General features: G+C 35.1%; 1 protein-coding gene across 1 annotated transcript in view; it reads right to left on the bottom strand.

Annotated features, from left to right (window-relative positions):
• sli (slit guidance ligand) overlaps nucleotides 1–13,574 on the bottom strand; it is a 216,990-nt gene that overhangs the window by 15,719 nt on the left and 187,697 nt on the right. The window contains 5 exon segments of the mRNA XM_081972391.1: nucleotides 1,404–1,475; nucleotides 6,754–6,799; nucleotides 6,802–6,824; nucleotides 7,363–7,434; nucleotides 7,632–7,703. Of these exon segments, the coding sequence (XP_081828517.1) occupies nucleotides 1,404–1,475; nucleotides 6,754–6,799; nucleotides 6,802–6,824; nucleotides 7,363–7,434; nucleotides 7,632–7,703 (285 nt within the window).

Genomic DNA, 13,574 nt, shown 5'->3' with positions numbered 1-13,574 from the left:
GATTAGAAGTTGTGAGTGAAAAATCAAAGAACGCTTCATTCCTGATCCAGATATGTATAGATATGGCTTTTTATATCCAATAAAGTCCAGCCAAAGCAAGTTTGGTGAGAACCCTTTGTCTTGGAAAGTACAACAAACTAATGTAAAAACTGCTCAATCAAAGAAAATTTGGAAATCCTTGAATCTAGGTAAGCAAAAGTGGTAAATGGGTTTTATATTATTACCAAGACCTTTCTTTTAAAATGTAAATGTGCCAATGAAACTTCTAAAAGCTGTCCTGTTTCTTCAGAGTAAACCTTTGTTGCTCTCAAAATGCAGGCGGCCTCAAAATTTAACTCACTTATGTATGTAAGAGGCAATAAGTTTACTGAATGAGAAAGCATATTGTACTTACCACTGAGTATTGTGTTGGAGTAAAATCATTCCAGTTCAAAGCTTTCAACCACTGTTGGGTTCGAGCAGGGTCTTTTGGAAAGGAAAGGACACTTTTGGGCCTTTCTCCAAATTGCTTTTACAATTTGGCAAACAACAAGTGTGACGGCATATTGTAGAGGCAATAGAATTTAAGTTAAAAAACCAACAACAAAGTATAGAACAATGAAGGAACAATAACAATAGTGATAACACAATAAAATGAACACAAACTACACTTTCACTAGAACAACAAACATATAAACAACAATATATAATAGCAAACAAAAATTACTTTGGCAAGTAATCCCAAGTCTTGACTTTAAACTTTAAAAATTAATTTAATCATCCAAAAACTCAATTTCCACAATACAAACAAATGCAAACTGTCAATCCCATATTTCGGCCATATTGGAATTTTTGGCATGCACCTTCTTGGCTTTCTTGTACAGAGGGCGGTGCCTCAACAAACCCATTTCGTACCAGATTGTTAATTGTTAATTGACAATAATTGTTATTGTCAGGTTGGAAACATTCGGAACACATTTAGAACCAAATTGGTGGAATTTATCAGTTTGGCAATATTGAGGACCCGATTTGAACCAGATTGGTAGAATTTGTCAGTTTGGCAACATTGAGGATCCATTTCGAACCAAATTGGTAAAAATATGTCAGGCCAACCATGCAACAGGCAACATGGCCAACCCCATTTATGCCAATTTGGTAGAATTGATCAGTCTTGTAACATTTGGAACACAATTCGAACCCAATTGGCAGAATTTGTCAGTGTGGAAACATGGATAACTCATTTATGTCAACTTGATAGAATTTGCAGTTTGGCAACATTGAAGACAGAATTGGAACCAAATTGGTAGAATTCGTCAGAATTTTGTTGTGTCAAGAACCATATTTCAGATATTGGATGGCTATAATATTAAAAACGTTAAAATAAAAACATGTGTTCATTATTAAATACAGATTTGAGTACTTACAGATTTTTTAAATTGAAAATTCCTTTTAACGTCTTCTTCCCGATCACTGAAATTTGGTTGTGGCTCAAATCTCTGAAAAAGAAAATCCATTGTTATTTAATGTTTGTTACATAAAACGTCCAATGAAAAGCGATTTTGCCCCGAAACCCCTAAGGAGTGAGATTATTTCATACTAAGCAAATGTTTGCCACAAGACATGATTTACAGATCAAAACTCATCCATCACCCTTTTTGTAAGCTGATGAAAGACTGCATGTTGAATGTTTGTTAATCAATAGAGAATGGCTGGTTAAGTTCACCTAGTTTCTAAGTTAAGTAATTTACTGCAAAACACAAAATTCTCAACAGCAAAAGCAATCGAACCCACTCGAACAATGCCCTAGTTCACATTAAATCCCGGCTTATAGGCTGTATCCCAAACTTCCTCTATAGACTAGCAAATTAACCGTTTTCGTTGGCCCGTAGTTCCCCAATTTTAATAATTAATTGTGATTTATGGGCAGCATAGCTGCCGGGTAATTGTTGATTATTTATTAATTATGCAGGCCGGTATTGTGAAATTTTTAACCCGCCCAAAACAATTCAAAAAGACAAATAGGACCTCATTAAATATTGCTGACAAATAGTGGCGCGAGAACAGGCCCGGCCGATGGGTTTTGATTTTCGAAAATTAATGCGCGAAATAGGACAGCGGCGTTTTAATTGCGCTACTGTGTTCGATGATAAATGTCCGACGTATATTCATGACACTTATGTTGATGAAGTCCTAATGAACGTATTTGTGTGTTATTGGGACTAATTTCAATACGCCGCTATTGCTAAATAGCGGAATTGTTTAATCATAAATATCAATCTGATGTATATACCAACCGGAATATGATTTAGCTTTCAGAGGAATGTTATGTACGTTTCAATATTTCACTCTGACAAACCACATTTTCAACACCAGAGACTATTCAGATAATATCAAACATGGAAAGTATAAAAATTAGTATAGATTCTAACAGATAAAGAAGTGAAACAAATAAAGAAATCACGTACAGGTGTGATAAATCTAAAACTGGCCATAGGAAAACCATGTAACTGACAGAGAAACATGGATAATTGCATGCGCGAGATAAAGATAGAAAACGCAATAAAATGAAGTAGGTTAAAACTCTGCGGCAGAATTGCCAGATCGGAAATAAGCTTTGTTTGGGTTCTGAACTGTTTCGAATATGGGTTTGCATCATTTGCACGATAATTTGTACATAGTCCCGTAAATCAGTACACAGCAATGTTTATCCCATCCGTGCAGATGGCCCAAACCAGTCCAAAAAACGGTTCAGAAAAATACACCCGAACAAAGCTGTCATCAACTGAATTAGTTATAGGTATATTGGACTATTAGACCATTTAAAATTATTTCTATGAAATTGTATTTACTGTTCTGGTTAATTGTCTTAGTAGTAATAATGCGGGGTGACCCTTAAAGGTCCGGCGAGTAGGCCTTAAGGCCCTTTTTGCCGTTTCCCCTCAAACCCTCCCCACCTTACCACCCCTGACCTACGCCACCCAGACGTCCCGTCTCCCTGACGAAGGCAAGGATCCGTCCCCACTCCAAGGAAGACGGTTCCCTGTAGGAGAGTGTGGAGGCCACAAGAAAGCGCCTCCTGATAGACGACCAGCGATGGCAGACCTAATAGGTAATATGATGTTTCCTACGCCGTTCCACATTGTGAACAAACAGGGCTATCACCAATTCCTAGTAGATGCAACACTGGTTGCGGCCTGTCAGAACCGCAACCAGTGTTTTTAAGGCCCAGTCACTCCTTGACATCAACCATTTGGATTTTGCCTTGGCGTCGCTTGGGATTCCAATCAATTCCTTGGCTTGTCTGCACCCTTCCGCCTTTCACTACGTCTCTGTGGTACCTTCAAGCGCCCAATCACTTAGTGCGCTTTCTACCTGTCTGTTGCTTAATCCTATGTGAAGTTCGGCTGTTATTGGACTCTCAGAAGACCCGAGCCGGCCCAGTGCATCGGCCTGCTCGTTTCACGCAGACACCATATGTGCCGGAATCCACACTGAGTTTACCTGCTTCTGCTCTGCCACTTTGTTCAGGGCATCCCAGCATTCCTGAATTAGTCTGTTGCCCATCCTGGCACTACAAAGTGTCTTTAGGACAGCCTGACTGTCGGAGTAGATCTCGATCACTCCCTCTCATCCTTCTGTAACTTCCTTGCTTGTGACGACCTCGAGGATTGCAAGCAATTCCGCCTGAAAGATGGTCGTCCACCCCCCCAGCGAAAATTATGCCCCCTTGTTGGTGTCTTGTCGGTACACTCCCGCCCCGGACCATCCCGTATTGGGAAACTTTGAGCCGTCGGTGTACCAGCTTTGCACCCCTTCTCGAGAAGTCACTGACCTACTATCCCAACTTTTCCTGGTTGGGATTTCTACCTTAAACTTCCTTTCGAACCTTAGTCTTACGTGAGGTGCGACCATCTTTGCCCCCAGGATTGGAATATCCCGATGCATGGCGGCCGCTATACTTCTATGTCCTTGACGCAGGTGGTTGTCACGCCTTGTAGAGCCGCATTCCATCCTCTGCAGCGTCGCATCGGCCTCCCTGCGTATCCACAGAGGTAACTCAGGAAGGCCCAGAAGAACAGACAGAGCGTTTAATGCGAGACTCGGTGTAGTCCTCATTGCACCGGTTATTGCCAGACAGGCTAGTCTTTACAAACGCGCCAGTTTCCGGGACACGAAGGCCTTCTCCATCGCTGGCCACCAGACCAAGGAACCATAACAGATCCTCGGCCTTATAACGTCCGTGTATAACCACCTCATAAGGTGTGGTTTTAGGCCTCAGTTTTTTTCCAGAGTACGGCGCAAATGACACATAGTGACAGTGGCCTTTTGTATGACTTTGTCCACCGACCATTTGATAGCGTCATCACTAACGACTCTTTCGGCCGTGGTCCAATCCCATCCATTAGGGCAGACCTTGATCTCCAAATCGCTCGCGCCGTTGTCGCCTGGAAAGTGTTTCGCTAGGAGAAGTTGTAAGGTCTCCTTTTTCGTTTTCGTTTTTGTTACGTCTGGTTACTGCATTTATTTTTAAATAAAATTAATGAATATTGCTTTTTTGGCTGCTTAGCATTCTAATTGCAAATTTGCAACAGTTCTTTAATGCCTAAATTTTTTTGATTTTTATTTGTCAAAAATAAATTGTGACATAATTATACGAAAGTGTGGTCATTTTTAAATATATCACCCCGTATTTTTGTCTCGATTTTAATGGTCTTACAAGGTTCTGAAAGTTTGGTATTATCTATTACTTTCAGCAGTTTCAAAAAAATTAGTTCTTTACTTTTACCCACTAGTCCTACTACTAAAATTTTGCTTTATTTCATTTATTACCCATGAAACACTTGGATTCACTTAATCAGGCAGGACATTGAATAAGGCTCCACTACGGGGCCTGCCAGCTCTCCAGATTTAACGCTTCTAGATTTGTGAAGAGAACTTTACTGTGCAACAAATTTTTGAAAAAAAGATACATTCTAGAAAAACGAGTTATTATTTTTACCATTAGATTCCCTAAACTCACTGGTTTAGAGGCGTTGTCAATCAAATCACTTATGTTAAAGTGTTGTTATTTTATCAAATTGTTAATGAAACTAATGCTGCACACTGTTACAATATCAATAAAATTAGTAATATCATTTTGAATAGTTAACTTAATGTTTCAGTTAATTTTCATAGGTTATATCCCGAGACGTTCAAGTTTTATCGGGTAAACTGTGCATAGGTGATTTTTTGCAAAGTTTTGCTTGGAAAATGATTGAGACTAAATAATTCGACGATAAAATCCTGAGACCGCAGGTCGAAGGATTTTTTCCAAAGAATTATTTAGTCGAAACCATTTGCCTAAAAGAAAAATTTTGCAAAAAAACCTACCAATGCACATTTTACGTGATAAAACGTGAACGCCGAGGGGTATATGTCAAGATTATTTCCTGAAAACTCACATTTTAGTTTATTAACAAGAAAACACCTTAGTTAGAACACAAATACTAAACTAAACGTGATGAAATTAATGATAATATTGAACTCACCCCAGCAGACGACAGATTTTCGTTCAGTCATGTATATTTTTGTTTACATTTCAAATTGACAATCATACGTCAAAATATTTTAATTTATGTAATTATTTAATGAAAACTACGTTACAGTGATTTATTAATTGTTAATATTGAAGAAGATAACTTAAATTTTATAAGTGTCTAAATCCTGTTTCGTTTAATATCAAATTTTCTTCAAAAACGTATTCGAAAAAGGTAGGTGGTGTTTAATCACTGTTAAATTTTAGCAGCCAGAGATTTAATCAGTATAAAACGGTTTCCATTGGTGGAACTAGAAAGGTTCTCGGAATTTGATTGGCTGCTAGTACAATGAGGGAAATAATCAACAGAAAAATACACCAAAAGGCAGAGAACCAAAATAGGTGAAACATCATATATCGACATGTTAACTGAAATGTTTTGTTTTAAAAATAGAAAAGGTATAAAATTTGACACAAAATTTGAATGACTTAACATAACCTATGCCAAACAGAATAATTGTAAAAAAGAGGGTAAATAAAGAGATATGAAGACATTATAAAGATAGCAAGACAATAAATACTTTTATATTTCTTATTTAGAAAAACACTATTTAAATTTATTTGTTTTAATGTTGCAAAAATGGGGTTTTTGGACAAAGCCCCGCTTCTTACTACACTATTTCAAGTAAAGTAAAGCAGAGGACGTACAATTGTAAACAACTTCTGCCTATAATCAATCAAGTCAAATAAAACATTAAACGGACATTTACGCTAAACTGTTAACACTACGATTCCCAATAAATTATTAACAGCCGCAAACATTTTATCGGTCAGGTGACAAATAGATGTTAGTTTTATTTGGAAGTTCGAATTAATAACGAACATTCCAGTAAATAATCGACCATCAGCGGTTTGAAATACACAAATTTGGTGGCCAGCTAATGAATTTATAATAGTACGCTCGATTCGTCCTTCTATCTGGAAAATTATTATTTATTTATTAATAATAGCTTTAGTAATTATAATGCAATTAATAGGTTTCATCGGAAACGTATTAGGTAATATAACATATTTTGTAGTAAAGAATGAAGTCATGCATTAAATATCGGGTAATATCAGAAATATGTAAGCCTGAAACAGCGAGTTTTAGGAGGAAAGCGAGAAGACACATGAAAGGCTCTAATAATGGTGTAAATTAGAATGAAATGAAAGATAGTTGTGAACGATACATCAAACATTTAAATATCCTTATTACTTACAAACGAAACAAGTTAAAAACAGGAACAAATAAGTTGTCAGGAATATTTTCAGGCCGTTTCCGTTCAGGCGTCTATAAAAAAAGAAAAACAGGAAACACTTTTCAGTCTAAGCTAGCAATAAAGACACCACTCTATGTACATTTTGCAGGTTAAAATTGCGTCCTCTCTTCTTAGCAATGAGCGAATAAAAGCCACTGTGGGTTTTGTCTCACAAAACACTAAATAAAAGACGAACTTAAAAAGAGTCCATTCTATCCTTATTACAGAAAACCATTCAAAAGTTGTTCTGCACCCACACGCCATTTTGTTCAAAAGATAAAACAGGATTTAAATGACATTGTTATACGGTGTGGCAATAAAATTTACCTTAAACGTCAAAAGTGTCGTTTGGGATATTAAGTGCTCATGTCGGTTGGACGCGAAGGTGGGAGGCCACAATAAGGTATTATGTACAGGGATTTGGGTTCTTAGTATCTGCTAACGCTTTATTTAGTCGAGATGTTCATAAAGAATACCACGTTGCCTTAAAAACAAACCATTGAGGCTTTGAAAGAGGACGCAATTTTATAAAGCGACTAAGTACCCTCTGACACCTCTTTCTTTACTTACAATCGTTCTAAACTTGCGAGATCCTGAAAAGAGTCCTTTTCTATTTTAATTATTTGGTTGTTTGAAAGCTGCCTACAATAAATAAAAAAAAAACAAAATGTAAATTCAATATAATGTAATCATTAAAAATGCCACCTTATTGCAAATCAATTTTAAAAATTTTGCACATAACAACACTAACATAAATAATTTTTTGCTGTTATATTAATTAAAATTTATTTTCAGGTGTTTGGAACCAATACAAATTATAATACAGTGGAAGTACTTACAATATTTTTAGCTTGGACAGATCTTGGAAGTCTGATTCGTAGATGGCTGTGATGTTGTTTCCTTGCAGATCTCTGTAAATAAAAGAAGACAATTAAGCAAAACATTTTATTATTTGTTATACATATACATATGTACAGGTTAGTCCAATTGCAATTGAACCACTATTCTATATTTCAATTTCATTTAATTATATTACAAGTTAAGAGTGTTGTCAAAAAAACTTTTTTTTACATCTTTGTACTAGTTTTGAATACTTTTATAATAAACTTCAATTTAACAAAATAGCATTTTCAGTTCTTGAGATATCAATTATTTCGATCCTGAAATTCAATTGCAACCAATGTTTGAGCCAAATAATTTTTCCTAGTTTCCTACAAGTAACATTTGGGCAACGCCGCACTAATTTTAATAAATCGTTTTGACTCTATTGAGGTGATGTAAACATTTTTTAAATCAAATTTTTCTTTTTATTTTTAAGAAATTTTGACCAATTTGAAAGCTAGAATTGCATTTCTGACTTTTTTGACACTTGATTCTTAATAGTAACCTATCCTACGTCAAAAGGGCACAAAAGAAGACGGGAATTTGCAGCGTTTGTTAGAAGTTAAAATAATTTTAGCCACCTACATAATTTTTGTTTTATATAGCAGTTTTATGACAAAAATGAAAATGTAGAAGAAAATTCGTAGGATAACCACTTGGAAAACTCAACATTTTATCGAAAAATTTCAACCCTGTAAAATTCATTTAAACAATTTCTAAAAATGCAGTATAAAAAAAGTAGAAAAAGTAAGTAAAAAAAATGAAAAAAAAAATTAAATTATAATCAATTTAAATTATTTAATAAAATATAAATAATATAATATTTAGTTTTTTTATTAGTCTAGTAGTTTTAGTAAAACTAACCCAGAAACCGGAAAACAAATTCCCTTCAAAATTCAGAATTATTAAAAATGTTTGACAAAAACCACAATGTTTATTTTAGTTTTCTCCCATTTTTTTTTTTAGGAAGTAAGCCAAATTTATTGTTAAAATTAAAACTTTTTTCCATTATAAAAGAGTTCTAAATAAGTTTGTACCACTTAGCAAAGTAAAATAATGCTTGTAAAGCATATACAGGGTATCTGAATAAAATCATTTGATGTTCACTCAACAGACTTGTTGTAATTTTTTATTTCAAACACTGTTTACCTAGAGAAATTATTCTATAACGAAAAATACAAACAAACCACTGTCTCATTTGAATTTCAATATGGCATAATTGTAGATACACCTCTCGCTATAAATACAAGGTTTTGATTTCCATATTTCTCTATTTACAGCGGCGAGAACAACAAACTGTAATCAACGAACAAGTCCGGTAAGATATGCAACACTCTGTTGCATATTTAAAAGGAGTAGCATGACCTGAATAAGAATAATGCAATTACCGACGGCAACTCAATCCTGTCGAGCGCCTTTAACTCAATTAACTGCGGTTGTCAATTGCCTTAATTGGTCTAATAGGGCCGAATGCGTTTTGAATTGATTTTTTAATTGTGAGTTATAGTTCGTTTCGTCCCCGTGTGTCCGGAATATTAAAACGAGACTTTTTTTCGTTTTTTGTGTGCAGGAGGGTGTAATAGAATGATACAAGCCTGCATTTCAATTAGGAAGCACTTTACATGCAGTTTGCAGTTTAAGTTTAGTTTTTAATATGCACGCAGAAATTCATAACACGCCCTGTATGCGAATTTTTTTTTGACATATTATTTCGCTAACAATATTGATGGAACGTTACTGGGATACAAATTTTGGTTCACTCATTATTAGTTTTGAAAACTATTCATAGAAAATCACATTCACAAGAAGACCATCACAAATCAATGGGATAGGTGAAGATGGAAATACACTTTGTAAGTCAGTCTGCTGAAGTGTCTGTGTTTAGACATTTTCATGCTTTGTCATGTTTTTTGAAGTTTCCATTCTTGTATTGTCACAAGACTGGTGTTTCTTCTGAAGAATCCGTATTGACGTAACATAATCCTCATTTATACAATATTTTCAAGTAAAACAGTTCACAAATCTTCCTAAATATGTAAACTGACAACTCTGTTTTATGAATAGGTCCTAACGAAATTAACAGGTAGTTTGATTACGAGAAGAAGGCAAAGTCATACAAATTATAATGTAGGCGACCGATTTAAATGTATATCTACAACTTATGTAAACGTAAATTCGATTTGAAATTAAAATCATAGGTATTTTCCATTTCCTTAGATTTGATCTATCCCTTTCCCTATCTTTGCAACTCATTTCTTTCGTTCAATTAAGTTATTTTACAAATAATATTGTAAACACCTTTGTAAGTTGGGATGGGCATGAAGCTGAAGGCAAAAAGGCGCATCGCCATCCACACAATCTTAGAACAATAAATTCAGAACAGCCTGCTTCACTTTGGCCACTTCTTGAGAACGGGCACACGCCCGCGGGTGGGCGTTTCGAAGATATCCCACGATTTCAGGATCGCTCACGATTACGATTAAATTAACTTATGGGTTCGGGTTATTTATGAATGATTTTTTAAATTTACAACCGAAGCGATCGGGGACTGAATCAAAACGATTACGTGGAGCACGTCATGTGAAAGCTGACCGAATAGGTAGTTGCAATCACGTATTAAATAACGTGAGCTCGTGTACACGTGTGAATCTTAAATCTTCTTGGATATACGAACTTATGTGCGATTGTTGGTGAGAATGTTAACACTATGCTGTTTTTCAATAACCAATGCTGAGAAAGCCAATGCCAAGAAGATAGTGTCTTAAGCACTTAAAACTACTAACTCAGTTAATGAGTATAATGAGTCTGAGAGAGATCTGACAGGTTAACAGCTAGTACAGCGGGGAGGATGAAAGAGATAAAGAAGCAATAGAGCGAACGAAGAATTCTGGGGATCAAGAGAGCAAGGAAGAAGATGATGGGAATCTTTGAAAGGATGAACAGATTGGAAAAAGGAACGAAACATCTACTACTACTACTACTAAGGTAAAAAAGACAAAAAATGTTTATTGCTAAATTATTATTAGATTTCTAGCAGCAAGCTAATTATTTATTGCTTCCTGTTGTAGAAACCATAAGAAATTTTCTTCTCAAATTTGGTTGAATCCCAAAACACTGAGATGAGTATGTCTGATGAGGTTAGGTTCCACATAAATGGTAGGTGTGTTCAACACCATAGTTGGGTTTTGACATCAGGGAGAACAAGAACATTAAATACTCCAAAGTGAAGATTTGATGTGCAATTTCTGCAGAAAATTTTTATATTTTTAATTTTACATTATTCTTTATTAAAAGGTACGGATATTTCAAAATTTACATAAAAATCCGAATAAGATGAGAAGACCATTGCCAGTCCAAGTTCTAGACAAAAACACAGCTAAATATTGTAAATAATACTTGTGCCAAAACATATGAAACGTTATTTGACAGTGACCGCAACAATTTAGTCAGCATCGTGATGTGTGGTCACGTGACTAATTGGTGAATGACCTAACATCCGTCACTTCCATGTCACACGTCACTTATAAAGATAAGTTTCATCTTTGTCTCGAGTATTGCTTTGCAATAGTTTTTTTCTTCTTATCATGAGAGCCTAATACAGTGTGGTCCATGTAACAAACCAACTATTCATGTAAAAATTTAAAATCGATTACTTTCATAACTTGGTCTTCATTGGCTTTCCTTGAAAAACAAGGCTCAGCGGATTAGCTGCAAAATGGATAAGTTTACAAAAACATCCCTAAGTTTTAGTACATATTTCACTAGATTCTTCTAGTCGTTTAGAAATTATTTGCCGAATGTTCTATTCCTACTGGTTCGAGTTTCTGCTATTGAATCCTGAATATATTTAAAAGAAAAGTGATTCAAACACTAAGGATCAAATATCTGTGTAACTGTATAAATATGGGACATAACAATAGAAAAGAAATACCAAATTCTTCCAGAGTTATAATGAAGTGGATGAAAATCTTCATAGTGGAGATGAAAGTTAATTAGGATCAGATATGAATTATAATTATTGATTAGGAAGTGAAATTTAATGTTTTTTCATTTAGTTTTATAACGTTCTATCCATCCACCTTGGCTTTTAAAGTTTTTATACCCTTTCACTGAATCCTTCAATCTCACCATAATTGCTCGAACAGACTGAGCATTCCGTCTATATTTAACACGAAACCGCTTAAAACGAAGGGAAATAATCCCGACAAAAGCGGTCGTAGCGAATTCCGCAATAATCTAAATCCAATCCGTAACGAAATCACATCCACGTTGGAAACCCCGCTATACCAGTGTCATTCTTATTCGGAATGTCTTAATTGTGGTCCTAACTAAATTTCAAACCGAATAATTCTCCAGCTAGCAAACTCCAAAATTTCGCTTGCGGCTTAACGTAGAAGTACAGAAGGCAATGTTAAAAGGATATAGTTCAGCGCACATTGAGGGCCCTCTCTTTCGCATACTAAACAACTTTAAGAAACTATTCGAAGCTGGAAGCCGTGGCATTCGCCCTGTTTTTACTGTATGGTTAGCGTTTTCTAAAGGCGCTGGTAATTGCTGAAGAATTTGCTGGCAAACTCAATTTGGACTGCAGCACAAAAGTGAGCAAATTGGCGTACAGGGAAACCGACTCCCTGAAAAGCACCATATAATCAAATATTATTCACACAATCCCAACACCCTATTCCCTTTTAGTCAATCTCATTTTACTTGCCTGCCATGTACCTGTCTCGATGAATTATATTATTTTGTCTTTAACAGTTATATGCAGGATATATAAGAAAAAAATCTAGTTAAGCAGTGTTGCTCCTAGTAGTAGTAAAGTTTATTCGGTGTGTTGACTGTAAACGAACGAATTAAAATTTTAAAGAGTTCCTTTAAAGGCATCTTGTTGCCAATAGTTACTTGGTTGGGTTATATTGCGGCCCTACGGAATGTTTTGCGCAAATTGGGCGCTCCAAAAAGTTTACGGCGTAGTTTACCGGTTAAACCTCTTAGGCAAAATTAGCTAACAAGATTCGTTTCAGTTTAATGCTAAACGTATATTGGTAGGTTTAGGTAATTTTCGTCTACTAAGATGACAACAATTTTCAAGTTTTGTTTGAAGAATTTACAAAAATAACAATTGCACTCAATATGGTGATAAAATTCTACTTAGAAACAGCCAATACAGAATAGACAAGTAAAAACAATATTATTCTTCTGCACGAAACAAACGCCTCTTCAACCAAAAACGAGAAATCTAAATATTTTCCGTTACGTTTAGCTGCAAATCCTGCTTCTTTCACAATAATTCCCTCGCCGGAAACCTTTTAAGGATTTAACAAGGAAATGGGTTAATGTTATGTAAATCCCCATTGAAGTATAGAAGTGCTGCTGATATTTCGAACTCATTTAAATCTAAAACGCGTTTGAAGGTATGGCTTCTATTGTTAAATTAAATTAGTACCAGCGACTAATTAGCATGCGATTTCTAAATGTATTTTTAACGTTGAATATATTATATGATGGAGAAAAGCTTATTGCCTTCGAAGCTGAAATATGCTATGGTGTGAAAGCTGATTCGTGAGCAATAAAATAAATGGGACTCTATGATTTTTAAAGCAAAATTCAACGGACAAACATATTTTCCAGCATATAAATATACCGGTTCGACATAGTCGCCACTTTGTTGACAAACGAATATGAAAATAGAAAAGAAATTGATCTTTCTGAAACAATAGTATTTGCCTGAGGAAAAGTTTTACGCCAATTTAAAATCTGCAGTTTTTTGTTTAGTATTTTTAACAAAAGTGTAGTATATAAAATCAGATTAAATTATGCATGAGAGGTCAAGATTGTAAAATCTAAGTTCTTGAATATTACTAAGTTAGTAGTTACTTAGAGTAGGTTTTAGGTTAGAA

The sequence above is a fragment of the Ips typographus genome, linkage group LG2 (assembly GCF_016097725.1).
Source record: "Ips typographus isolate SLU linkage group LG2, UJ_Ityp_2.0, whole genome shotgun sequence".
Taxonomy (NCBI): Eukaryota; Metazoa; Arthropoda; class Insecta; order Coleoptera; family Curculionidae; genus Ips; species Ips typographus.
This window is presented reverse-complemented; position numbering and strand designations above follow the sequence as displayed.